The 27,637-nt window shown below is 37.0% G+C and overlaps 1 protein-coding gene and 1 pseudogene across 10 annotated transcripts in view; both read right to left on the bottom strand.

The window, feature by feature from the left end:
- Window positions 1–27,637, bottom strand: part of CHD9 (chromodomain helicase DNA binding protein 9) — a 267,949-nt gene that overhangs the window by 55,770 nt on the left and 184,542 nt on the right. For all 9 annotated transcript variants that reach the window (XM_053601733.1, XM_053601716.1, XM_053601703.1 and 6 more), the window contains 9 exons: window positions 25,369–25,512; window positions 24,990–25,245; window positions 23,487–23,697; window positions 20,520–20,715; window positions 14,684–14,851; window positions 13,527–13,706; window positions 6,831–6,941; window positions 2,141–2,337; window positions 1,514–1,713 (listed from right to left, as the gene is read on the bottom strand). In XM_053601733.1, coding sequence (XP_053457708.1) covers window positions 1,514–1,713; window positions 2,141–2,337; window positions 6,831–6,941; window positions 13,527–13,706; window positions 14,684–14,851; window positions 20,520–20,715; window positions 23,487–23,697; window positions 24,990–25,245; window positions 25,369–25,512 — 1,663 coding nt within the window. The remainder of the gene's footprint in view (window positions 1–1,513; window positions 1,714–2,140; window positions 2,338–6,830; window positions 6,942–13,526; window positions 13,707–14,683; window positions 14,852–20,519; window positions 20,716–23,486; window positions 23,698–24,989; window positions 25,246–25,368; window positions 25,513–27,637) is intronic.
- On the bottom strand, window positions 18,299–20,334 carry LOC128569243 (cyclin-I-like; annotated as a pseudogene). Its single transcript, XR_008375289.1, has 3 exons — window positions 20,304–20,334; window positions 19,618–19,745; window positions 18,299–18,955 (listed from the first exon to the last, which is right to left on the bottom strand). The product of XR_008375289.1 is annotated as a cyclin-I-like (transcript).

Genomic DNA, 27,637 nt, shown 5'->3' with positions numbered 1-27,637 from the left:
TAATTAATCAACCAATCTATATTCTTACTATGTCTGTTTCCTTGTCTAGAAGGTTTATGCTTGGGGAACCTGCCTATCTTCTTCTTATTTTGTCAGTCCCTTGCATTTAAGATGCTTTTTGATTAAACAGAACAAACTGTAACCAATCTGAGGACTCTATAATTTCTTTTTATACAGAAAATTCTATTTTTTATGCATGGAAGAGTTATTTGGTTGATCATGCCTGTAATCTGAGCCCTTTGGGAGGCAAAGGTGGAAGGATTATTTGAGGCCAAGAGTTTGAGATCACCTTGAGCAACATAGCGTTAACCCTGTCTCTCTCCCTCAAAAACAAAAAAAAAAAATTAGGTAGGTGCAGTGGCGTATGCCTATAGTCTAAGCTTGTTAGGAGGCTGAGGCAGGAGGATCACTTGACCTTAGGAGTATGAAGTTACAATGAGCTATGATTGTACTTCTGTGCTCCTGTCTGGGCAATACGATGCGACCCTGTTTTTATATAGAAAAGAATGTTCTGTTAGCAAGGCTACAGAGAAAAAAGTACTTGTGTGTCTACCTCCAAAAGGATTATAAATTAGTATAGCCACTTTAAACAGCCAATTCAAGTATGAAGATGCAAAATGTGTATCAATATTTTTCAAATGTTAGTATGAATACTAATTCCTGATGATCTCTTAAAATGCAGATTCCAATTCAGTATGTTTGAGGCTAAAATTCTGCATCTCTAAGAAGCACCCAGGACACGCTGATGTTGTTGATCCATAGATCACATTTTAGGTATTAAAGATGTATATAGGCTACGCCTTAATAATTCTATGTTTTGATATGTACATTAGTGAAAATGTATTCATATGCACAAAGATGAAAGAATGTACATGAATCTTTACTGATACTTGTTTTTTTAATTGTCTAAAACTGGAAACAACCTTGATACCCATAATTAAAGCAGATGCCAAATAAAGTATGGAATATCCATACTATGGAATAGTGAGCAGAGCTTTAAAAAATCTATTGAAACACAGACAGATAGGCCTCCAACACAAGTTGTTAGGTCAACAACTTCCAAATTGATACATATCGACAATATATATAACCTACCAAGCTGATAACTTTGGCATTTTCTGAAGCTAAAACTTGAATTGGGGGCTGAAGACTAAGGTTCTTTAATATTTTATATGAGAAAATATTAAGTATTACTGATGTAACTAAAAATAAATTTAAAAACAGAAAAATGGGGTGGCGCCTGTGGCTCAGTGAGTAGGACGCCAGCCCCATATACTGAGGATGGCGGGTTCAAACCCAGCCCCGGCCAAACTGCAACAGAAAAATAGCCGGGCGTTGTGGTGGGCGCCTTTAGTCCCAGCTGCTCGGGAGGCTGAGGCAAGAGAATCACGTAAGCCCAAGAGCTGGAGGTTGCTGTGAGCCGTGTGACGCCACGACATTCTACCGAAGGGCAGTAAAGTGAGACTCTGTCTCCACAAAAAAAAAAAAAAAAAAAACAGAAAAGTGTTCTTACCTAGATGGTTCTGCAGCTCTCGAGTCTGCCCGTCTTCTGTTGGAGTAATGAGATCCCATATGAAACCTTTAATTTTCTCATCCCCTCGGTAGTGAACAAGGCAATATGCTAAGAGGGCTCGGCAAATTATTTCTACATCGTGCTCATTTAGCTGCCTTTTAAAACGGCCATGAGATAGAATCTCTCTCCATCGGCCCCACCTGGTTAAAAAAGGGTAAATTTAAATTTAGTCAAGTTCTAGAGAAAAATATAACTCAGGAAAAAAAAAAACACAGAAAAAAAAATTTTGTTACTCAGAATTTGCCAATGAAGTCCTCCCCTGTGTGTAAAATGCGGGAGCGTGATATGGTAATTTCTAGTATATTTTATTCAGTAAGATAGTAATGTTATCCAACTGGTTCTCCTTTGAGAACAAGGAGTTTGATTTTAGTGATATATTTAGAATTTAAACACTTAAGGCTATCTCATTATTCTGCAATTTATGTTACATACAGAAATTCAGGTTACTTTAAAGATATATTTTACAGATTCAAACAAGATAAAAAAATCAATACTTGAAAACAGTATATTCATTCTATAATTTAATATACCAGACCACTAGAGTAAACATCAAAAATAATATTTTACCCATAAACCAGCAGGTTTTTCTCGACTCTGAAGCACTCCGTTCTCCCGTAGCCACTGGAACGGTCACAGGGTCTCCGGAGTTTGGGCTTTTCTTCTCCTTCACTTTCAGCTTCAGATAATTCAGCCAATTCATCTTTTGTGGCACTGAAGGGTCTTGTTTGCTTCCTAATTCTTGGAGTGTCAATAACCAAGCTGTTCTGTAAAATTTAACAGCTATTACTTAAGGGTTCCTTTATGATTTTGCTTATAGCAATGTTCTACATTTTCACCTTTCAAATTGTACAAACAGTTGGCCTGGCACAGTGGCTCATACCTGTAATCCTAGCACTCTGGGAGGCTGAGAGATGGGTGGATTCCTTGAGCTTACAAGTTCAAGATCAGCCTGAACAAATGAGAGACCTCATCTCTACTAAAAACAGAAAAACAAACTGAGGCAAGAGGATTGCCTAGCCCAAGAGTTTGAGGTTGCTGTGAGCTATGATGCCTTGGCACTCTATCCAGGGTGATAGCTTGAGACTCTGCCTCAAAAAACAAAAACAAACAAAAAAACAAAAACAAAAACGCCTCCAAATTGTACAAATAATAAAATAATTACTGAAAGCCAGAAAAAAGAAATTCCTAGTAATTTCGCCAACCTATCACATCAACTTAAGATTTCCTACATTCATCTAAAATTCTCACTACCCCATATGTATAATTTTATGACTGTAATGTTACAGTTACATTACATTCATAATGTAATTCATAATGTTACATTACAGTCATAAAATTATTTGCATTTGCATTATTACTAATATGAATTATATTGTGCTGTAATGATCATAAAATATATTTCAAGCTGAATTTATGCCTCAAAATTTTCTTTACTTAAGTGATAATTTAGACTATTTTCAATTATTAAAATAAATAATGTTAAAGGAAATCTCTGTGATGTAAGTTTAACCTAAAGATAAATCCAAAAGAAGGGAAATACCAAGAAATGGAAATATTAGTCAAAGGTTATGAATATTTTATAGTGCTTTCCAAAAGAGTTATACTAATAAAAAGCAAGGCAATAAATCTATTAACCTATGTTCCAATCAGTTTAATTCATTCAAATCAACTTGATACACTTCTTAACCTTTATTGAGAAACTTCTCTAAGGCATTATGTTATAAGCTGTGGATGTAAAGATGAATAAGACAGTTTCTGTGCATAAGCAGTCCATAGCTTTGAGGGCCAGACAAATGCATAAAAAAATAAATGCCATGCAGAATGAAATATTTTATGATAAACAAAGGAAGTCAGAGAAAAATGTCACACAACAGTGATATTAGAAAAAAATCTTGAAGAATCACAAGTAGTTTGCAGGCAGCCAGGGAAGATATAGCCTTTGAAATAGAGGAAAGAACGAGGGGGCTGATACAGCATCAAATGTTCAGGACATGCTTAGAGCAAAAGAGGATTAACAGTAGAAGAGAAAGCAGGGACCTGACCATGAAGGTCCTGGCATACCATAATAAATAAATACTGCATTGTATTTAAAGGGGTACATGATGTTAATATCTTATTATTCAGTTTCTTCACTGTGAAGTTACTAGTTTTCCTTTTGTAATTAATAAATATTTTGGAAGATGTATTTTGAGAATACATAAATATTCTGCTTCTCCTTAAACTTTCACTCACTAATCTTAGAATTCAGAGGTAGATATTGTCTGTTACAACTATAATAATGGTGATTAATGGCAATTTTCTATTTCCCTCTTTTGTTCTACATTTATTAACTGAACTGTTCTGTAAGGAAGAGTTGTCCTTTTTATCCCTTCGCAATTTAAGAAGTGATATTTTTTCCTGAGTAAAGTTTCTTTTTTTTTTTTTTGAAGTTTTTGGCCGGGGCTGGGTTTGAACCAGCCACCTATGGCATATGGGGCTGGCGCCCTACTCCTTTGAGCCACAGGCACCTCCCCTGAGTAAAGTTTCAAATGCCTTTCATCCATAATCTTTTGAAATTTTGATAAATTTCTGATCAACTTATATTATTCGTTTTCACAAAATAAAAACATTAACATTATTTTTATTTATTCATTCTGTGACAGAGTCTCCCTCTGTTGCACAGGCTAGAGTACCGTAGCATTATAGCTCACAGCAACCTCAAACTCTTGGACTCAAGCCATCCTCTTGCTTCAGCCTCCTGAGTAGCCGGGACAACAGGTGCCTGCCAGGATGCCTAGCTAGTTTTTTTTATTTTTAGTGAGACGGTGTCTCACTCTTGCTCAAGCTGGTCTCAAATTCTTCAGCTCAAGAGATTCATCTTGTCTCACACTCTGAGAATGCTAGTGTGATCACAATCGTAAGCCACTGCATCCAGCCAAAATATTAACTTTAAAACATATTTGCTATAAGTAATGTCTGCTGTTTGACTGCACTTTCATTTTCCGAACCACACTCACTAACTCTGTATTCTGCCATATTTATTTCTGGTTTGGGAATAGACTAAGCTTATTTACATCAATGGCTTATTGCCATTCCCTCTGTCTCAAAAACTTTTACTCACATCCTTACAAGGTCTTGGCTCTTTCTCATCATTCAAGTCCAAAGCGACCTCCTCTGTTCATTTCACCTCATGCTATTTCTACCTGTCCAGCATTCTCTACCACCTTACTGTTTTATTTTCTTCACTCCTAAAATTATCTTGTGCGTATTACTTGTGTACTGCTGTCTTAGCCACCAGAATGCAGTTATCAGTATGTACTGTTGAAAAATCACAGAGATCACATTGTAAGTATTATTCTGCAACTGTCTGTAACTATTTGTCTCAGAGCTCTATGTTAATACATAGGCTATAATACCTAAGGATGTCAATGATTATTTTTTAAAGTACTTTATTATACAATATAAATGTACTATTGCTCTCCTATAGGAAATTTAGTTTCTAAATTTTCACTATAATAAAAAAGTGCTGAAATGAGGACAGGAGTGGGAGCTCATGCTCTGGGAACGGAAACAGGTGGATCACATGAGCTCAGGAGTTTGAGAACAATGTAAGCAAGAGTGAGACCCTATCTCTTCTAAAAATGGAAAAATTAGCCAGGCATTGTGGCCGACTCCTGGAGTCCCAGCTACTCCGGAGCCTGAGGAAGGAGGTTCGCTTGAGCCCAGGAATCTGAGGTTGCTGTGAGCTGTGATGATGCCAGGGCACTCTACCCAGGGACAGAGTGAGACTCTGTCTCAAAAACAAACAAAATGCTGCAATGAACATCACTGTGCTACATTATCATTGTACATCTATGCATATTGCTGTAGAATAGATTCTTAAATGGCATCCAATATTTTCTCAATGAAATTTCAAGATCATTTTGTCTAGTTATATGAAAAAATAGTTTAATACTTTGATTTGGATTGCAATACATCCATAAGTTAAAATGTCTCCGTTTGCAAACTAACTTGGTTAAAATGTTTAAAATATTTCCGACAACAAACTTTTCCATTAAATTTCACTTTACTAAAATCATATATACACCTCTCTTTAGGTATATGCCTAGATGTAGATTTCTCTTTCCATTGTATTTTCCTACTTCTGTCAGTACTGATATTTAGGACGTATAAACGGAAATTCTTCTTCTATCCAGTTAATTCACTAACTTATGAATTTTTATAATGTTTTGCAGATACTTCTACTGTTTCAGGTATACATATGCAAATAATTACCTCTTCCTTCCTTCCTCTTTTCTGAGACAGAATCTCATTAGTCCCCTTCAGTAGAGTGCCATGGCATCACAGCTCACAGCAACCTCAAACTCTTGGGCTTATGTGATCTTCTTGCCTCAGCCTCCCAAATAGCTGGGACTACAGGCACTGCCACAACATCCAGAGATGGGGGTCTTACTTTTTTTGCTCAGGCTGGTCAGGAACTCCTGAGTTCAAGCAATCCATTCACCTTGGCTTCCAAGAGTACTAGGATTATAGGTGTGAGCCACTGCGCCTAGCCTATAATTATCTTTTCAAAATCATTTGTTTTACACTCAATTACACATTTCTAACATACATTAAACAATTCCAGATGGCAACAGAGTTATTCCGAATTGTAAAGCCTTAATGTTTAATATAAAATTCCTTTAATCATCTGGCTGTCATTTTGATAATAGGTAAGGCTCATAAGCATTGATTCCTACACTGTTCTTAGAAAGGAGTCTCAGTAGATAAACAGATATCTTAGAAAGTAAAAATGCTAGTATTATCAGTTCCACAAATTCTATTATAGTTTTTTGGCTCTTAATTTCTTAGCTATAGGGAAGTCATAATGGAAATAGTTTTAAAATGCTGTTTTCTTGATTGCCTTTTTTGCTTCATTTATATTTTACTAGATCATTAATGGGTTCTGATGCCAAAAAAAACAAAAAAACAAAAAACCCACAACTAAAAAGCAAAATAAAAGTAACAGAATTTGAAGAGATTAAAATAATTTTTAAAACATTATAATTTTAAGAATGTCAATTTCACTCTAAAGTTAAACTTACTCTGTATTACAACCCATCACGACAGATATCACATGTATTAAACTGAAGCAGTGTCTGGCTCAGTTCATTCTATTACCCTACCCCCACTTACATATGTAGAAATTTCTTTCAGTAACTGCATAGTTAAATACTACAATAATTTTGCCAAAGTATCCCCAAATAAAAAAATTTTTTGAGAGGGAAAGAATACTTACTCTGCCACTAATGGCATCTATATCTATTTCTGCCTTTTTAGCCCATTTTTGCCAGAAGTTGGGGTCATCTAAAGAAATATCTGTCCGGTTTCCAGATGCCACAAAACTCGCCTGAAATACATAATGGCAGTTTTTCAAAATGTTTTGAAGCTTAGAGGAAAAATCTATCAAAGTATACTTAAAACATTACCTCCTCACATTTACTGTAGATAGAATTTGAATTCTGCATACACACATATTCAAAGGTTGTTTCAAATCCAGTGGTCTGAAACAGCTCAGCAGCTGCTTAAGGCAAAGACTTAATGCCAACACAGGTTGGAGTTTACGTACAGAGTTAAATTATTAATATTGGTTAACTCTCAAACATTTGGTAAGCAAAGATCAAATTTTTTTCAGTGAGGACGCTATAGAGGACAGAGATATGCTTTATAAAAATACTACATGAACATGAATGATAAAAAATTCGGTTAAAATAAGAATTTCAAAACCTGCTTGCATACACAGTTCATTTTATGCTTCGTTCCTACTTTATTTTCATCACATATTCAGATACAGGTGTCTCCTAAAGAAAATGCAACATAGTACATGAGAAATAAAAAAAATGAGTTGTTTTCTGTTTTTATTTTAAGAATTCTTTCCTTACAACAAAAATTTTTTATAATCATTGTAAAAAAATTTTTAAATAGAGAAAAGAAAATACAAGCAATTATTTTCTTAAATGTAGAAATTATTAAATCTTTCAGATAGAAGAAATTTTAGATATACTTCACCCTAATAACTTGTGGACAAATAAGCATTATTTATTAATATAACTTGTTACTAAAAATAGATATACCACCTCGAAGAAGTGTCATCAAAGTGCTTTATAAAAATGAAAGCAGAGAGTGAAGAATATCCACAATGCATCAAGAAAGAAAAGGGGGCTCAGCCTCCAGAGCTCAGTGAGTAGGGTGTGGCCACATACACCGAGGCTGGCGGGTTCAAGCCCGGCCCAGGCCTGCTAAACAACAATGACAACTGCAACCAAAAAAAAGCCAGGCATTGTGGCAGGCGCCTGTAGTCCCAGCTACTTGGGAGTCTGAGGCAAGAGAATCGGTTAAGCCCAAGAGTTTGAGGTTGCTGTGAGCTGTGATGCCACAGCACTCTATTGAGGGCAACAGAGAGAGAGAGAGGAAAGAAAGAAAGGAAAGAAAAGAGGCTTGAAAAATGCATGTCATTGTTATAAAAACAAATGGAAGAACATGGTCACAAAATGACTTCCAAAGGAGAACTTAACTAGTAAATGGCTTTAAGATAATACCTAATTGCCTGGAATATAACCAAAAGTTTAAAAACTTCATTAAAAAACTATCTTGGGGGCTGGCAGTGGTGGCTCATGCCTATAATCCTAGTACTCTGGAAGGCTGAGGTGGGTGGATTGCCCTGAGCTCACAGGTTTGAGACCAGCCTGAGCAAGAGTGAGACCCCATCTCTAAAAACAGCTGGGCGTTATGGCAGGCGCCTGTAGTCCCAGCTACTCGAGAGGCTGCCAAGAGATTCACTTGAGCCCAAGAGTTGGAGGCTGCTGTGAGCTATGACTACAAGGCACTCTACTGAGGGCAACAAAGTCTCAAAAAACAAAACAAAAAAAACTATCTTGGTAAAATTTAAAAATGCAGAAAACCCCCATTAGACCGGGTAGAGTAGCTTAGGCCTGTAATCCTAGCAGTCTGGGAGGCTGAGGTTGGTGGACTGCCTGAGCTCCAGGTTCGAGACCAGCCTGATCCAGAGTGAGACCTCATCTCTAAAAAAAAAAAAAAAAATAGCTAGGCATTGTGGGATGCCTATAGGCCCAGCTACTTGGGAGGCTGAGGCAAGAGAAACGCTTGAGCCCAAAGCACTCTACTGAGGGTGATAAAGTGAGACTCTGTCTCGAAAAAAAATGGAAAAAAAGAAAAGAAAATCTCACATTAAAAAGGTAATAAAATTATTAAAAGCAAACAAGCCATTTATGACAATAACTGGCAGTTTAAGCACTAGATAATTAATATCAAGGAATGATATTTAATTTTGTAAATGTGATAATAGTATTATGTTTAAAAGTCTACCTTTAATGATACATATGGAAAATGTATAGAGATGATGATATGATATCTAGAATTTGATTTAAAACAATATGAAAATTACATGGTAGGCAATGAGACAAGTTTCATGAGTGGATAATTGTTGAATTTTATGATGAGTACACAAAATTTCATTAAAATATTCTGTCTCTATCTGCAGTTTAAAACTTTATAAAATGTCTAGCAAATGAGTAGGAACAAAATTAAAATATTAAATGCCTTTTGCTGAACTTCAGATTCTGTTCATGTCATTGATTACCAAGTAGTAAGTACATTTGTTCATACCATCTAGCATTCTTTTAAGAGTTATCTTTTAAGATGCTTGTATAAAGCAGGAGTTGACAGGGCCTGGTGGTTCATGTCTATAATCCCAGTACTTTGGGAGCCTGAGGTGGGAGGACTGCTTGAAGCTGGGGGTTTGAGACCAGTTTATGAAAGTAAGACCGACTACCCTTTACAAAAAAAAAAAAAAAAAAAGCCAGATGTGGAGGTGCATGCCTACTGTTCCAGCTACTTGGGAGGCTAAGGCAAGAAGATAGCTTCAGTCCAGGAGTTCAAGGCTACAGTGAGCTACGATGATGCCACTGCATTCCAGCCTGGTGACTAAGACCCTGTCTCAAAACCCCCAAAACACAAGCAAAAGAAATTAAAAAACAAACAAACAAAAAAACTCAACCAACTCTCTCCCAAAAGAAAAAAAATACAAATCTTTAAAATGTGCATTTTGCTGGCATATTTATGAAATAGGAAGTGACAGAATAAATGCATTAATAAAATGAATTTAAATTCCATTTTTTGTCTTTTTCTTCTAAACTATAGCTTAGATATTATGAAACTACTAAAAAAAACAGTAATTTTTTATTTTTTTGAAATGATGAGTGTGGTAGGCTGAATAATAGCCCCCAAAGATATCTTGTCCTAATCCCTGGAAGTTTGTGAGTGTTGCCTTACATGGCAAAAAGGACATTGCAGATACTTATTAAGAATCTTGAAATGGGGAGATAAGCTCACATTGTCCAAGTGGGCCCTAAATGTAATTACCAGTGTCCTTACAAGAGGGAGGCAGAGGGAGCTCTGACTCTAGAAAGGAAAAGGATATGACACGACAGAAGCAGAGACTGAAGTACTGTGGCCACAAGCCAAGGAATGCAGGCAGTCTTAGGAACTGGAAGAGATAAGAAACAGATTCTCCCCTGGAGCCTCCAGAATGAGCCAGCCCTGCTGACACTTTGCTTTTAGCTCTGTAAGACTCATGTTGGACTTCTGACATGTAGAACTATAAGAGAATAAATTTGTATTGTTTTAAGCCACTAAATTTGTGATAATTGTTACAGTGGCAACAGGAAATAATTAGACACTTCTTAACGATAAACCAAATATTATACAGTAACTCACATCCAACTTAAAAGAATAAAGCCTAACTAGTTTGATAAAATGAAAGCATAGCCATCATCATTGTATAAAAGTACAACTGATAATAATTCATCAAAATGGTATGAGAATAAGGCACAGATATTTACCTACATTCAAGTTAAATTATAATTCCTTAACTATGAGGGGACTTCATTTTATTAATTCAGAAATCAATTTCTCGTAACTGAGACATATGAGACTTTAAGATCTTCATTAATATCACCTTATTGATTTTTCAGGAGCAATGAAAAGTTCACAGATTTTTAGCCTGTACTACAGTTTCACTGATAAGTGGTTCTTGAGATTTAACCACTTTAGGGAGTATTTGCTTTATACAAACTGGAGAACATTTAACATGAAAACCCATCAAATATGAAAAGTCATTAAAAGGAAACAGATTTTAAAGCATGTTACTTCTTGGTTGTTTACTAAAAAGAAAAAAAAAATTCTAGGGTACAGTGTATAATTATTTTCATTCTGCTACCAGAATGATTTAAATGATTTGCCACAAAGAAACTAAACTTCATAATTAAATAGCTTTCATTACATTCTTTATGAGAAAAATAACAAGTTTATTTTTTAAGCTAAAAGTTATTTAAATTTCTAAATAATTCAAGCTACTACTGTTAATTGACATATAACCTATTTTCAAGTGACTTTCATGATTCTCAAGGATTGCTACAATGGATTATGCTTGTAGAAAGGAAACGCCTGATGCAGAAGACATCAGCAAGCACAGGTTCACTGACCACTTCCAAATGTTAAATTCTAATATCCTAGCTACTCCCCCAATTATTTTCCTTAAAATGCATTTCTTCAACCATCAAATCCCTATGTGCAGGGAAGACTTTTTCCTACGACAGAAAGTAAGACAGACACATCCTTACAAATAAGCAATCGGGCTCAGATGGTTTTGTTTGTAAACTGAGCAATTCAATTTTTTGTTACATACCAAAATCTTAAAAATATGAGGCTAGAAACAATTCTATTTTTAGAACCCAACTGACTGCCTCTATAAAAATATCTCAAAACAAAGCTTAGGTGATGTAACCACTTATAAATGCAGTTACCAATAATGAGTTCTACTTGATGAACATGTACTAAGTCTAAATACTATCCGTATATGTATCTCCTTAGTAATACTACACAGTATTTGATTCTGCAAGGAAATGCAGATTGGAATTATTTTATACAAATCACTGAAGACAAATGAGTATAGATGGCAGTTTTTGGAAATTACAAGAAAAAATGTAGAATGCTAGCACCATTACAGCTGTGGTGCATAGTCTATTATGCCAGTGTCCACCATTTAGTGGCTTTCTATTCAACTATGGGAATGGACAAATCATTTAGGAAATGAACAAATTATAAAACCACCACAGCAAACTCTCTGGACTCTTCTCAGCTACTGTGGTATCTTTTCAGTCAGCTCTCTTTTCAAATGTAGCAGATATTCCCTGGTATGAGGGTCTAAATAGATACTTAAATGCTTAAAGCATTTCTTATTCTCACAGCATAGCTGATGATGATTAGCATATACTTGAGTCTTCAACATGAAATAATACTTACACAGCACTTTATAGTGAAGTAGGAAAAGCCAAGCATGATAATTATGATCTCTTCCTTAAGGATAAGATTTTCATACAGGCTAATTGTCCAAGGTCACTCAACTTACAAGTTAGAATTCAAACCTTAGTATTCTGAATTTCCATGGTTATTATCATTAACATTTTAAATAAGGAACCACAGAATCACCATGGTTACTACATGCTTTGTGCTTTTTAGGAGAATATCTCTATGTTAGCCTAATCAACAAAGATAATAACCATGACTAATACCTTCTGAAATTATTAAGTAGATTTCAGATAATTTCAAACATGAGAAAAAAATATCTGCACATAGAGTACAGAACCGAGAAATCAAAAGTAAACAAAGGTTGGGTGCAGTGGCTCACACCTGTAATCCTAGCACTCTGGGAGGCTGAGGCAGGAGGACTATTTGAGTTCAGGAGTTCAAGATCAGCCTGAGCAAGAGCAGGACCCCATCTCTACTAAAAAGAGAAAAATTAGCTGGGCACTGTGGCAGGTGTCTGTAGTCCCAGTTACTTGGGAAGCTGAAGTAGTACGATCATGTGAACCCAGGAGTTTGAGGTTGCTGTGAGCTAGGCTGATACCACTGCCTTCTAGCCTGGGTGACAGAGTAAGAGACTCTGTATCCAAAGAAAAAAGTAAACAAGATTTCCTAGGAAAGAAACTACGGCCAGGGTACATGTCTAACTCCATCATAACTAGTTTTAGTTTTCAACCTTATATTTTACTTCTGCAGTATTGTTTTTGTTTCCAAAATACTATTTTTTTTCTGATTTATTCTCTATTATTTCCAAATCCACATCTGTGTCCCAGGTATACCTCCCAAACATCTCCACCTGGACGCCCTGCAAATGTCCCAAATACAACAGCTCCTAACTTTTATTTTCCCTGTATGAACCTCCTTTTCTTGCATTCTCCATTTTAATGCATCATGGCTCTCCTGGCTACTCAAGCCTGAAATCTTCAAGTAACTTGATTCTGCCTTCCACAGATTTCTAACTGGTCATCAACTCCTACTGAATTCAAGTGAGTCTCCACTGCCCTAGTTCACCCATCATTATTTCCTACACAGGCCTCTTAAATGATCTCCGTACCTCCAGTCTGTCCCCTTTCTAAGCTGTTCTCTGTACTGCTGCTAGAGTTAACCTTCTAAAATAGCCTGCATTATGTTCAATTTTTGCTGAAAGGGTTTTAAAAGCTTCTTTCTTAACTGCCCCAGGATCAAATTCAAACTCTTCAAAATAGCACAAAAAGCTCTTCACAGTTTGGATCCAACTTCCCTAATTCCTTCTGTTTTGTCTCCATCTAATTCATCCCTACATCCATACATGCCTACACTATATTCCTAAAATGTTCCTTGTAGTTGAGCAACATGTGATTCACTTAGGTTCTTTCTCTTTGTAACACAATAAAATTGATAATTCTTTCAAGACTTAGCTTAAATGTTATTTTCTCTACAAAGATGTTCCTTATGCTCTGCTTTTCATTTTACATAGAATTTCCTACTTTAGGAAATTCAGTAAATTAAACATTAAGAGACTTAAATCTTTTCAGTAGTGAAGATATAACATCATGACAGTATTCACTGTTACCTTAGCAAATGTCGACCCACGTCCTTCTGATTCAATTGTGATAGTTTTTGTACGACGCAGCAAAATCTGATCAATGTCCTCTTCACAGAATTTAGAGCCTTCATCTTCTTCCTCCATAATGGCACCATAAGCACCTCTTCGAAGCAAGTCTTCTATTTCCTTTTTGGAAAGCTGTTGAATCTAAAGAAAAAAATTTTGGTAACAATAGCTTTTTTATAAAAGTTCATAAAATGAGAAAGTATTCCTAAAGAAAATCAAAGAACATAAGAGGTCTTATTTAAATTGCATTTGGCTTTGGAATGCACATAGGAGAGAATTAAATGAAATGATTAATTGAAATTGCTGACTCTTCTTTGCCACCTTTAAAATAAGAATTATCCATTTCCATGAAGTGGCTTTAGTTTAAAAAAAGGGTAAGGCACATGGAACCTACCAAGGCTCTGTCAGGGCTAGGATTCTATTATTGATACAAGCCCACGATATTAAATAAGAATCTTGAGGGAAAAAGATATTTAAAAAATCATCATTTATAACAAGACAAAGCCAATATTTTAACTGTTTGACATTAAATAAAATTTGAAGAAATTTTTATATAAATAATACAGAAAATTTACAAATTCTTTTTTCTTTTTTTGAGACAGCGTCTTACTATGTCACCCTCGGTAGAGTGCTGTGGTTTGGGCTTAAGTGATTCTCTTGCCTCAGCCTCCTAAGCAGCTGGTCTACTTAGTATACCTGGGACACAGATGTGGATTTAGTAACACCTGGCTATTTTTTTTTGTTGTTGTTGTTGTTGTAGTTGTCACTGTTGTTTGGCAGGTTAAGGCCGGGTCCAAACCTGCCAGCCCCTGTGTATGTGGCAGGTGCCCTAACTGCTGAGTTACAGGCACTGAGCCATTCACAAATTCTATCTTGCTATGCCATGATACAAATATTTTATAAGGAGAGCAAAGAATTTCTATCTTAAAAATACATTGTTGAAATTCAAAAGGTATGAAGCTATATAAACAGGATTTAAAAATATTAACTAAACATGGCTTTATTCTGATAATTTCTCCTTACATAAAAACAATGTATTTTGTGTTCAGTATGGTAAAATTAAATAGAAACAAAAAAACAACACAAAAAGCCCAAGTGAAAAAAGAAAATGTACATACACCACCAACATTACTGTCTCTTCCACTCATGCTCTGTAACACAGCCTTATCTAGGCCCAGTTTCAGACTGGCTCGGTCAAACATCTCTCTCTCATATGAGTTACGAGTCACTAGTCTGTAGACTTTAACTGCTTTGTCCTGACCAATTCTGTGGCAACGAGCTTGGGCCTGTATAAAATGAAAAGTTATAGATTTAATTTTTTTCCCAAAAGGTATGTAACAGTAAATCATATATATGGAATCAAAATATAAGTAAAAATGTTTAGACATGCTTGATAACTAGACATTATCTTTTTCTAGAAATTAAGGCAGAACATATCAGATTGGGAAACAGTCACACTATCAGCAATAAGTTAAAATGTAATGTAAATCTATGAAGGGTCATTATATTTTAATGGAGATGCAATCAATATAATTTTAGACAAGAAGACGAAATCTATGAACAGATCTTTTAGTTGATGGTTGATTCAGTTGATTTAGTTGATTCACGCTTTAAAGTCCTACCCTAAATTTCTAAATTTTTTTTACTGCATTATCAACAATCTTTTCAATATATTCTTCTTAATCTGGGTAATATTTAGGGGGAGAGAAAAACCCTAAGGTAACTCCAGGGATCTTTTTTTTTTCTATGGACAGAATTTAATTTTGTCACCCTCAATAGACTATGCTGGCGTCATAGCTCACAGCAATCTCAAATTCTTGGGTTCTAGTGATCCTCTTGCCTCAGCCTCCTAAGTGAGACTATAGACAACCACTACAACTCCCAGCTCTTTTTAGGGAAGGGGTCTCGCTCTTGCTCAGGCTGGTCTTGAACTCCTGAGTTTAGGCAATCCACATGCCATGGCCTTGCAGATTGCTAGGATTGCAGGCATGAGTCACTACACCCAGCCTAGGAGATCTAAACTTTACTTAAATGGAGGACAAACTAATTATTTAATATGTATGCACACATGTTTGAAGTGGAGAAATTAAAGATGTATAAGAGCTTCACATTTAATTTTGAGTTCCTACTAAGCTTAAAATTTAATGATACATGTTGACTCCAATGTTACAGAATCTCAGTCTTTCACCCCAATTATTAATCATGTTCCCATTATCTTCAGGTAGATTAAATCATACATTGTTGGCTTTAAAATTCATAGGTGGGATCGATATTATGCTCCTTGTTTTTCTTTTTCTTTCTTTCTTTCTTTTTTTTTTTTTTTTGAGATAGCTTCTCGCTTTGTCTCTCAGGCCGGAGTGGAGTGGTGCCATTATAGCTCACTGGAGCCTTGAACTCCCGGGTTTAAATGATGTCCCTGCCTCAGTCTCCCAAGTAGCTGGAAGTACATGGCATGCACTACCATGCCTTGCTGATTCTTTTTTTTTTAAGACAGAGTCTCATCACTCTGTTGCCCTGGGTAGAGTGCCATGGCATCATAGTTCACAGCAATGTTAAACTCCTGGGCCCAAGTGATCCTCTTGCCTAACCTCCCAAGTAGCTGGGACTATAGGCACTTGCCACAGTGCCCAGCTAGTTTTGCTATTTCTAGTAAAGGTGGGGTCTCAAGCCTGCTCAGGCTGGTCTCGAACTCCTAAAGCTCATGTGACCTTCCTGCCTCAGCCTCCCAGAGTGCTACGATTACAGGCATGAAACACATGGCCAGCTCAATTATTTTATTTTACTATAGAGATGGTGGCTTGCTCTATTGTCCAAGATGGTCTCAAACTTCTGGGCTCAAACTATCCCTCAAAGTGCTGGGATTACAGGTGTGAGATAGTAGGCCTTAGGCCCAGCAACCATTTGTTGACAACTTTATCCTACCCACATCAATTTTATCCTATTTGCAACCAGGAATCATTTGTAAACAGGCAACTTTAGGTCTAGAGAAAACATAAGAGGTAAAACATTTACTATCTGTAAAGACTAGATCTATCTTAGCAGTTGAGGAGAAAAAAATCAAGTGAGAGGGAGAAGTTGGGGGTGGGGGTTCAGCACAGTTTTTCCAATTCTCCCTCAGGTTCTATAATGTGAATTAAATCATTTTATTCTAAATTAACTTTTAGAAAATCACATGTGTGGTAGGCAGTTTTAAGGATACATATGTATTCCAAAGGCATACAATTATGATTTTGCCTTAATCTAAGGGTTGGCAAAACTATGGTTTGTGAACCAAATCTGGCCTGCCAATGAGGAATGGCTTTTTTACATTTTTCAAGGACTGTGATAAACAAGCAAGAATGTATGACCTCACGTAGCCCACAAAGCCTAAAATATTTACTAACTGGCCTTCTACAGAAAAAGCTGGTCCCTGGTTTTATCTCTTTTGAACAAACCTTTGACATTCTGAACTAACTTACATAAAGTTACACAAATGTGTAATTGAAAATATTATATGTTTCAACCCAAGTACACTCTCAAGACCATTTATTATATCAATACTTGGTTTTCATACCTATTTAAAGTTATGATATAACTTGTCTGAAAGTAGTGGGTTATCTTGACTGAGTTAGTTGTAGATCAAACTCTCTGTTTTATAGTTTTCCCCCCTCTAACTGCTGTACTTGACTATTCTTAAAAAGGAATAATATAAATTGTAGTACAGTTAAGACTATCATGAATAGTCTTTTTTTTTCTTTTTTGAGACAAAATCTCACTATGTTGCCCTTGACAGAGTGCCGTGGTGTCACAGCTCACAGCAACCCCAGACTCTTTGGGCTTAAGCAATTCTCTTGCCTCAGCCTCCCTAGTAGCTGGGACTACAGCACCTGTCACAACACCTGGATACTTTTTGTTGCAGTTGTCATTGACATTTACCTGGCCCTGGCTGGTTTGAACCCGTCACCCTTGGTGCATGTGGTCGGAACTGTAACCACTGTGCTACAGGCGCTGCCTATCACGAATAGTCTTATACTTCTCTTATACTTTGTTCTCTTCTCATATCCCTCCTAGAAACTGATCTTCTACAAATTTTGACCCTCTTTGATGATGCTAATTAATATGCTTATGAATCTATAAAGTCCAAATATAGTCATGACTAACAAACATGCTGTTTTCTACAATATTTTATTCAAAGACATACTAAACTCTATAGTACTTACTTATAGAGATGATTATTAGAAGCTAAAACGTTGATAAACAAGTACTTATTTTTATTTTTTTAAGGACAACTTCTTATTGCTACCAGAAGCTTTTAGCATCATTGCATGATCTGACTGTAATACCTTATTCAGACTGCAAAGGGAGCTCAGGATCCAGAAGTCAATTAAGAGAAATAAAGGTAGGTTGAGGAGGCAAGGGGAATAACTTTTATCGAGAAAATCCTAGCAGTTTAACATAAAACTAGTTTTATGAAAAGAGTGCAGCTGAAAAAAACTTTATTTTTTAAGAAAATTTTGCATCTTTTGGAGTTTTTATATAATTTTTTTGGTCTTTAAGTGTTTAAATAATGTTGGATTATAATTATCCGGACAAGTAAATAAGGGTTTTTGTGGGGGGTATTTTTCCGGTTCTCTTCAAATTAGCTGGATAAAGTATTATCTTCTATAGCCTTTCCTAGTTTTGCATGTTCTCATCCACAGAGTAGTCTACCTTTGTTTGTACTCGATGATAACACTTCTGTCGTACTATTGAAACTACATGACAGAAACAGGCTACAATGGTGGAGAAGGGGAAGCATGTCCCTCTTGTCTTGATAAATCAGTGCCACACACAGAACCCACATTTTCTGAAGCATTATAGAGCTGTTTGATTCCAGCATAGAAGTCATCCACTTACATCTCCTCCACTTTGCGTTTAGCAGAGGTATGCTTGCACCCATTGGCAGCTGGGAGATGATGGTAGAAGCTGCTGTACCTCTAACTGGCACTTCTGGCTTGCTGTTGTCCTTGGAGATATTTGGGCCTGGGACAGAGGAGGGATGTAATCTGAACACTCCTTTGTCACAGGTCACCAAGGTGTGCTTGAGGGATGGTAGACATAAACGGAATTTAGAGGCAAGGAAGACTGCAGAGTGGAAAGGTGATATACCACCAGCTCCCGACAATGGATCAACTGGGAGCTATCCATCTGTGCTTTCTGCAGCAATTCAATCATAAGAGGAAGGCAATCTGGAATAAATTTCTCCATTTCCAGACTAACCATGGCCAGAGCAAGCATGGATCCTTTGAATTGCAGAAGTTGACCATACAGTGAAGCAGTTGCTTGGTGAGGACTGCCAAATGTTGAGATGGGCTCAGTGTGGGCAAACTGAAAAGTAACTAAGGCCTAGCTGACACTGCAATGGCATGAAAAATGTGAAGAAAATCCAATAGTGTTGCTGTGTGAAGATCCCAATTCAACTGATCCAGAGTAATTCTCTCCATTCTCAGAATTTCAGATGAGGAACATCCACAGAAACTGTCTCTTGCTCATACCTTCAGTACTGGAATTGTCTCAGCTTCCACAACAGTCTTGGCAGCTAAGAAAAAACTTGGCAGCTAAGCTGACTGCAATACAACTCAAGTATTTTGGCTGGGTCTTTACAGTAGCTAAAAATCTGTCCAGGGCAGTGCCTGTGGCTCAGTGAGTAGGGTGCCGGTTCCATATACAAAGGGTAGCAGGTTCAAACCCAGCCCCAGCCCAAACTGCAACAACAAGAACAAAAAGTAGCAGGGTGTTGTGGCGGGCACCTGTGTTCCCAGCTACTCGGGAGGCTGAGGCAAGAGAATTGCCTAGGCCCAGGAGTTGGAGGTTGCTGTGAGCTGTGTGACGCCACGGCGCTCTACCAAGGGCAATAAAGTGAGACTCTGGTTTTTAGCTACTGTAAAGCCCGCCCGCCATCCCTCCACCCCCCAAAAAAACCTGTCCAAAAGACTGCTAGCCAAAGCAAGTGTTTCTGGGTAAAGGCTGAACTGGTACTTGAGTTTGGCCAACTACTGAATTACTTCATCTCTCTGGGACAGAGAAACATTCCTTGATTTATGGGCATTTTCAGCACATTCACCTTCCATATCTGGGCTTCCCTAGTGATTGTCTTTTCCAACAGTAAAGACAATCTCTTGTTTTCCAAAGGTCCTGGACACTTCACGATATCCTTTGGATCTGCCTGCCACCCAGCTTGATGTAGCTACCTTTTCCTCGTCCTCCTGTTCTTCCTCCTCCCTGGCAGAGCTGTAGGCCTCACAGTGGTGAGGTGGGGTCACCGGGACCCGTGAACAGAGGAGGGAGAAGAGGAGGAACCAGATGGTGGTCACAGGCGCTGGGTCAGTCAGTGAATTAGTTCCACGCTGGCCCCGGGCCTGAGGCTCCAGCCCGGGTGGGGAGGGGCCACCTCTCGCCTGAGGTTAGGGGTGCCGGAGAGGCAGGGATAAGATGGGCTCTGCCCTGCAGGGGACGCGCCTCTAAGGGGAAACAGTGAAAGGAAAAGGGGAGAGGGGGTGGAAAGGAGAAAAAAAAGGAAGGGGAAAGAGTGGGGAGGGAAATAAGAAAAAGCGAGACAGAGATGCTGCAGTGACCGCCCGTGGGGAAGGCTGGGGAGGGAGGGGACAAGTACTTATTTTTAAGAAATAAAATTCTTAAACTTTTATTGCAAATAAGTCCTTAGAGGTCAGGTCTCTCTCAAATTTACATAATATTCTTTAAACAATAAAAATATTGTACTCAAGTACTCCTTCTTATAATAGTAAGACATATTATTAAAAAGTATACTGTTATTACATTAAAATTAAAATAATTTCACCTATTTGGCACAGATATTTCTTAAAGAAACATACATGTTAGTTGGTTGAGATAAAAGTAAAAGATATGGATTACCAAAAATAACAACATGATTTTTTAGAAAAATTACATTTCTTGGTAGCCAAAGAATTTATTTACCTGAAGGTCATTTTGAGGATTCCAGTCAGAATCAAAAATTATACATGTATCAGCTGCAGTCAAGTTGATGCCTAATCCACCAGCTCGGGTACACAGGAGAAAAACAAATCGATCTGAATCAGGTTTACTAAATCGATCAATAGCAGCTTGCCGAAGATTGCCTCTGACCCTGCCATCAATTCGCTCATATAAATATCTATGAAAAGAAAGGGAATACATTTTGATAGATGAATATAATAAAAATGAAAGTACATTCTATCAAATGTAAAGTCTGTTTTCCCACAAAATTATGTTTACCATAAAAATTAAGAAGAAATATCACTCCAATTAGTCTCTATGACTTTATACTTTTATTTTCCCCAGTCTTTGGCCAGGGTTGGGTTTGAACCCACCACCTCTGGCATATGGGGCCAGCACCCTTTGAGCCACACGCACTGCCCTATGATTTTATACTTTTTGGTGTTCATGCTGCAGAGGAAACACAGATTTTGCAAAGATACAAAATCTCTGCATTCCTGGGTATAAAGGTAAAATATCACTACAATTAGTATCATTTTTAAAAAGTTGGAAAAACAAAAATGTCCATAAAAACCACCTTGCTGATCTCATAATTTTTTTTTTTTTAGGAAATAGAGATTTTCTGCCTGGGTGGTGTGGCTTGCCCCTGTAATTTTAGCACTCTGGGAGGCCCAAGTAGGAGGATTTCTTGACGTCAGGAGTTCGAGACCAGCCTGAGTAAGAGCAAGACCCCATCTCTACTAAAAATAGAAAGATTAGCTGGACATTGTGACAGATGCCATAGTCTGGCTACTTGGGAGGTTGAGGCAGAAGGATCGCTTGAGCTTAGAAGTTTTAAGTTCCTGTGAGCTAGACTAACACCATGGCATGCCAAAAAAAAAGTAGACATTTTCACATAATTTTAAATAAGAAGGCTCTGAATGTTTTGCGTTTTGTCCTTAATCTATATTACTCTCTGAACTGATAAACTTGTTTCTATATCATGTGCTACTGAGGGCAAACTGTAATGCTGTCAAATTCTTTATAGTCATTACTATAAGGCCATTATCCTTTATAATTTCTTTTTTCCCTTCCCACTTAAAATACATAAACCCCCCAAATTATAGGACACCAATAAAAATAAAATGTAAAAAAATTCAGGAGCTAGAATAGGAATGTAAGTGGCATACATATGACACCTGCCACACTTTCTCTGGTTTCAGACACTTCTTTCCACATATGACTTACTAGTATTTATTTATTTTTTTTTTTGTAGAGACAGAGTCTTACTTTATCACCCTCAGTAGAGTGCCGTGCTGTCACACAGTTCACAGCAACCTCCAACTCCTGGGCCTAGGCGATTCTCTTGCCTCAGCCTCCCAAGTAGCTGGGACCACAGGCGCCCGACACAATACCTGGCTACTTTTTGTTGTAGTCTGGCCGGGGCCAGGTTTGAACCTGCCACCCTCAGCACATGGTACCGGCGCCCTACCCACCAAGCCACAGGTGCCACTCATGACTTACTAGTTTTATCAGTAGCATGGAGATATGACTTCTAAAAATGTTACTCATGATAATAAAGATACTTGGGGTTCCATGAAATTGATTAAATGGAAATTTGCAGGTACAGTTTCATCTTTGTAGAAACTTTATTGTGTAAGGAGATCAAGAAAATGTAAGAATATTTTAGAAATACTGCAATTCAATGTTCCTACCACTTATATAATATAAAATTGAGAATAATACACCTTTTGAAATAAGGCTAACGGATCAGAATACTGAGAGTAAAAAAGGAACTAGACACAAAACAAATAAAAGTGCACTAAATACTTGCTGATAATATAAACCAATATACACATCTCCTTATCTCAAAGGATCAAAAATTTATCAAATTATAATCTAGAACTGAAATTTCTAATTTCCTTTCACATTAACTAGTTGATATTACATTGAATCCTAATAGCCTAATAAATACCCTATGATAAATATTCTATTTGTCATAGCCTAAAAACTTATGAGATAAAATGTTATTTTTTGTAGACAGGGTCTCACTCTGTCACTCCGGATGGAGCAGTGTCGTAATCATAGCTCACCATAACCTGGAACTCCTGAGCTCAAGAAATCTTCCTGCCTTAGCCTCCCAAGTATCTAGGACTGCAGGCACATGCCACATACTTTGCTAACGTTTGTATTCTTTGTTAAGACAGGGCTTCACTACTTTGCCCAGGCTGGTCTGAAAATTCCCAGCCTCAAGCAATCCTCTGGCCTTCCCATCCATTACTGGGATTAGATGCATGAGCCACCACACCTGGCCTCATTAATTGAACAAACTGGAAAAGATTAAAGGATGAACAAATTTTATATAGTGCATAAGAATAAAAGTACAACTTAAGGTTATAATTATAGCAATGAAATAGATCCAATAGGATCTTGAATCACTTTTTTCCTATTTTAAAGATGGCTGTCATAAATAGAAGTCCATGTAAGTGGCATTACCATGAGGTTTACAAATCAAGTAAACATATGCTACTAAATTCCTAGGTCAACAAATACCTATGAATTTAGGTTTTCTTTTCTTTTTTTTTTTTTGAGACAGCGTCTCACTATGTCACCCTGGGTAGAGTACTGTGGTATCATAGCTCACAGCAACCTTTAACTCTTGGGCTTATGAGATTCTCTTGCCTCAGCCTCCTAAGTAGCTGGGACTACAGGTGCCCACCACAACCCCTGGCTATAATTTAGGTTTTATTAATTAGTCTCAGGCCCACCTACAATTGAAAACAAATGCAAGTAAGGAAAACTCACAACATATAATCCTAGGTAAGTTTACTTACAGATTTGGATACATTCTTATCTAAGTAAAGAGAAAGATATGAGTAAAGTTGGGTTACAATACAGTGCTGCACAATGTTAATAACATATATTTAATATAATTCATAGTACATATCAATGGATTATACTATGCCTCACCTTTTATGTATGAGATAGTCCTCCAGGATGTCAAGGCAGCGTACCATTTGAGAGAAGATGAGCACTTTATGACCTCCTGCTTTCATTTTGGGAAGCAATTTATCAATAAGGACCAGTTTACCAGCAGACTGTATCATTGCTTGAAGATGAAAATCAGAAGCAGCTGGATTATATGTATCCCTAAATTCTCCTAGTATTTTCTCCTCAGCACCTATCAAAGAAACATGAAAAAATAGCAGCAATGCACAAAAGCAGGCAATTCCCAACTGCTTTTTTGTTAATCAGAATTACTGCTCTTCTGTGCTTCTATAATGTAAGTTTCTGATGGCATGTATATTGCTTTTATTAGAATTATTTATGTTTTTGGCTAAATCTCTACCAAAACTAGACTGTAATTCCATTGATGCCACAATGTCTTAATCATCTTTTTATTTCCCACTTAGTATAATGCCTTATATAATTTTTTTTTTTTTTTTTTTTGTAGTTTCTGGCCGGGGCCAGGGTTTGAACCTGCCACCTCCAGTATATGGGGCCCGTGACCTACCCCTTTGAGCCACAGGTGCTGCCATATGTCTTATATAAATTTATGTTTGCTCAATGTTTAATGAATACTATTAGGGGAAGGATTAATGAAACTGTGGTCTTAACTTGAGTGAGTTATATTTTTAAAATAAATATCTAATATTTAAAATACCAATCTTAGTAGTTGTCATCATTGAAGAATGATCTTAATTAATCTGAATGTGTCTTTGAGTACCTTGTTAGCCATCAAAACAGGGAAACAAGAAAAAATTAAAAGCAGCCATCTTATTATAGTCATGTTATATTGCTACATACTTCCTTCAGAGAGTCTAGATCAGAATTAAAGAGGCTTTCAGAATTCCTTCCCTTGTGTAGCCATAAAAGACAGTAAGAATTCCAAGAGAAGCTTTACCCTGTTTCCCCGAAAATAAGACATCCTCCGAAAATAAGACCTACTTACAGGAAAGATAAGACATCCCCTGAAAATAAGACCTAGCGCATCTTTGGGAGCACACCTTAAAATAAGACACTGACACTGTCTTATTTTCCGGGAAACAGGGTAGTTATCTTGAATAAAGGTAATACATTAGAAGTATATTCCCAAGAATAAGTGGGGGGGGAACATTGTACAGAAAGAACACTGATATTGAACCTGACCAAGACCTTAAAAAGTCACATTACTGCAACATAAAAACTGAAACACTAATTGGGGCACCTAACCAGGAATGAAATGCAAATGCGGAAGCCCAGAAATGAGCTTTGCTGTCTTTATCCCTGAGGAAGATTAAAGAGGAGAAGGAATACCAGTCTAAATTACACCGAACAAACTCCTGCTTTTGTAACCTGATTCCGAACATTTGTAATCCCTCAGAACACAAGAGGGAGAGTTGCAACAGCCAGTACAGTTGTAGTGGTATTTTGTTTGTATTCATTAGTATTTCTAGAAAGACAAAATTATTTGTTGTAACCCTTTTTAGCTACCTTTGATAAGATATGGATGATTACAGCACTTCCGGAGCTCCATCATAGTATTGACCAAGTTAGGTACGTTAGTTTGTCCTGCTCCTTTGGATAAAAAGGAGAAGTTTTTCTCCAGAATGGCCCGGTAGTACTTCTTCTGAATATTGGTGAGTTCTACTTCAATGATGGTTTCTTCCTTAGGTGCCAACTTCTTTTCCACATCTTCTTTTAATCTTCTCAACATCATTGGTTTCAGGATAGCTTGAAGTTTTTGTACCTGAATAAAAAAAAAAATGGTAAAAAGGTATATAAGTGCATATATAATTATACATACAAAATAATTATAATGATAAAAAATTTAATGAATTTGTTTACAAAGAAGTAAGCAAGGATAGGATACCTGTTCCTCTGTTTTCAGATCCCCAAATTCTTGCATAAATGTTGATTCAGAAGGAAATCTTAAGGGTTCAAGAAAGTGAAGAAGACTAAACAGTTCTTCAACTGTATTTTGGAGAGGTGTACCGGTCAAAAGCACCTTGTGTTCCTACATAGAGAACAATCCTCATCAAACATCATAGTACCAAGATTGCATGAAAGCTGACTTAGCTTTATCAGATTTTCAGACTTTGAAAAGTAAATACTTTTCTGGCCATAATTTTCAAGATTTAACTCAAAATACATCTCTACCCCAAAATCTTCAATAATGTACTTTCCTAATCTCTTTTTTAAAACTTTGCATTATTCCTGTCATGCCTTTAAAAATTCCAATAATTGGCCTATGGCTTAAGGAGTAGGGCACCAGCCCCATACACAGGAGGTGGCAGATTCAAACCTGGCCCAGGCCAGAAACTGCAAAAAAAAAAGAAAAAAAAAAATCCCATTCCAACCACCCTCCCCCAAAAAATTCTAAATAATTTAAAAAGAAAAATATAAACTTTCAGCAGCGCCGGTAGCTCAGTGGGTAGGGTGCTGGCCACATACACTGAGGTTAGTGGGTATGAACCTGGCCCGGGCCAGCTTAAACATCAATGACAACTACCACAACAACAACAACAACAACAACAACAAATAGCCAGGCATTGTGGTAGGTGCCTGTAGTCCCAGCTACTTGGGAGGCTGAGGCAAGAGAATCGCTTAAGCCCAAGAATTGGAGGTTGTTATGAGCTGTGATGCCACAGCACTCTACCGAGGGTAACATAGTGAGACTCAGTCTCAAAAAAAAAAAAAGAATAAACTTTCTAAGACCAAAGAGGGAATTTGTTGCTTTTGTACTCAACTATTCTTGGTATGGAAGTTTGCAAACCAAAGAGTACTCATTATTTGTAATTTGGATGACCACCATTTGACAAATCACTGAGGTTATAATCCAAGACTGTAAAGAATGGAGTATGCTTCTAAACTAAAATTTCACTAACAATCAACATAATTGTAACAGAAGATGACTATTTTTAATGACAGCACAAATTATTATCATTTAAAACTTTTTTTTTTTTAAGACAGTGTCCCACTTTGTCGACCTCAGTAGAGAGCCGAGGCATCATATCTCACAGCAACCTCAAATTCTTGGGCTCAAGCAATTCTCTTGCCTCAGTCTCCCAAGTAGCTGGAACTACAGGTGCCCGCCACAATGCCCGGCTATTTTTAGAGACAGGGTCTCACTCTGGCTTAGGCTGGTCTCGAACCTGTGAGCTCAGGCAATCCATCCGCCTGGGCTTCCCAGAGTGCTAGCTATGAGCCACTGCACCCAGCCTAATACCTCTAAATTGCCAATCTAAATATCTGTATATCTGTAAGTACATGTATAGGCTAATAAAGGGTTTGATATACATCAAACTGTACATACTAGAGGGAGGAGACAAACTGGGTGTGAGATGTAGTGAGAAGGGGACATTTTAATTTTTTACTGTATGTGGTTCTATATATTTATTTGTTCAAGTGCTCACGTATTAATTGTGTGATGTTAATTAAAAATCAAAATGTTTTAAAAACCACTTCTATTTGAAAGAAGCAAACACTAACAAATAGATGACTTCAAGAATTCCCATTATTTCATTTGACTATCCTAAAAAACATTGCCATTATTAACTACATCCAACATATGTTAGGCATGTAGAATTATGTAGGAACTCTATCCTTTTATTATAAATGATCTGAATAATATTATAACTTTGGTAAAAGTTCAGAAATTTCTGGCTTAGGGCTGGGCATGGTGGCTCACGCCTGTAATCCCAGTACTTGGGAGGCCGAGTTCAGGTTCAAGACCAGCCTGAACAAGAGCAAGACCCCATTTCTAAAAAATAGCTGGGTGCTGTGGTGGATGCCTGTTGTCCTAGCTACTTGGGAGGCGGAGGCAAAAGGATCACTTGAGGCCAGGAGTTTGAGGTTGCTGCGAGCTATGATGCCATAGCACTCTACCAAGGGTGATAAAGTGAGACTCTGGCTCAAAAAAAAAAAGAAAAAAGAGAAATTTATGGCTTAAATTTTCAACAGCATAAACTTTATAGAGGTTTCCTTTTCTTAGTTACAAAAATTAATTACTGAAGATTTTTGAAGGAAGGATCTAAACACTTTTAAGTCTTAGAAAACAGGTATGTTTTTTTCCTTACTAATTAAGCCCCAAATCTCAATTATCACAGATAGGATTCAGATATATCTATACTCTAAAATTA

This window comes from Nycticebus coucang, chromosome 2 (assembly GCF_027406575.1).
Source record: "Nycticebus coucang isolate mNycCou1 chromosome 2, mNycCou1.pri, whole genome shotgun sequence".
Taxonomy (NCBI): Eukaryota; Metazoa; Chordata; class Mammalia; order Primates; family Lorisidae; genus Nycticebus; species Nycticebus coucang.
Note: the sequence above shows the minus strand (reverse complement) of the source record. Positions and strands in the feature narration are given on the sequence as shown.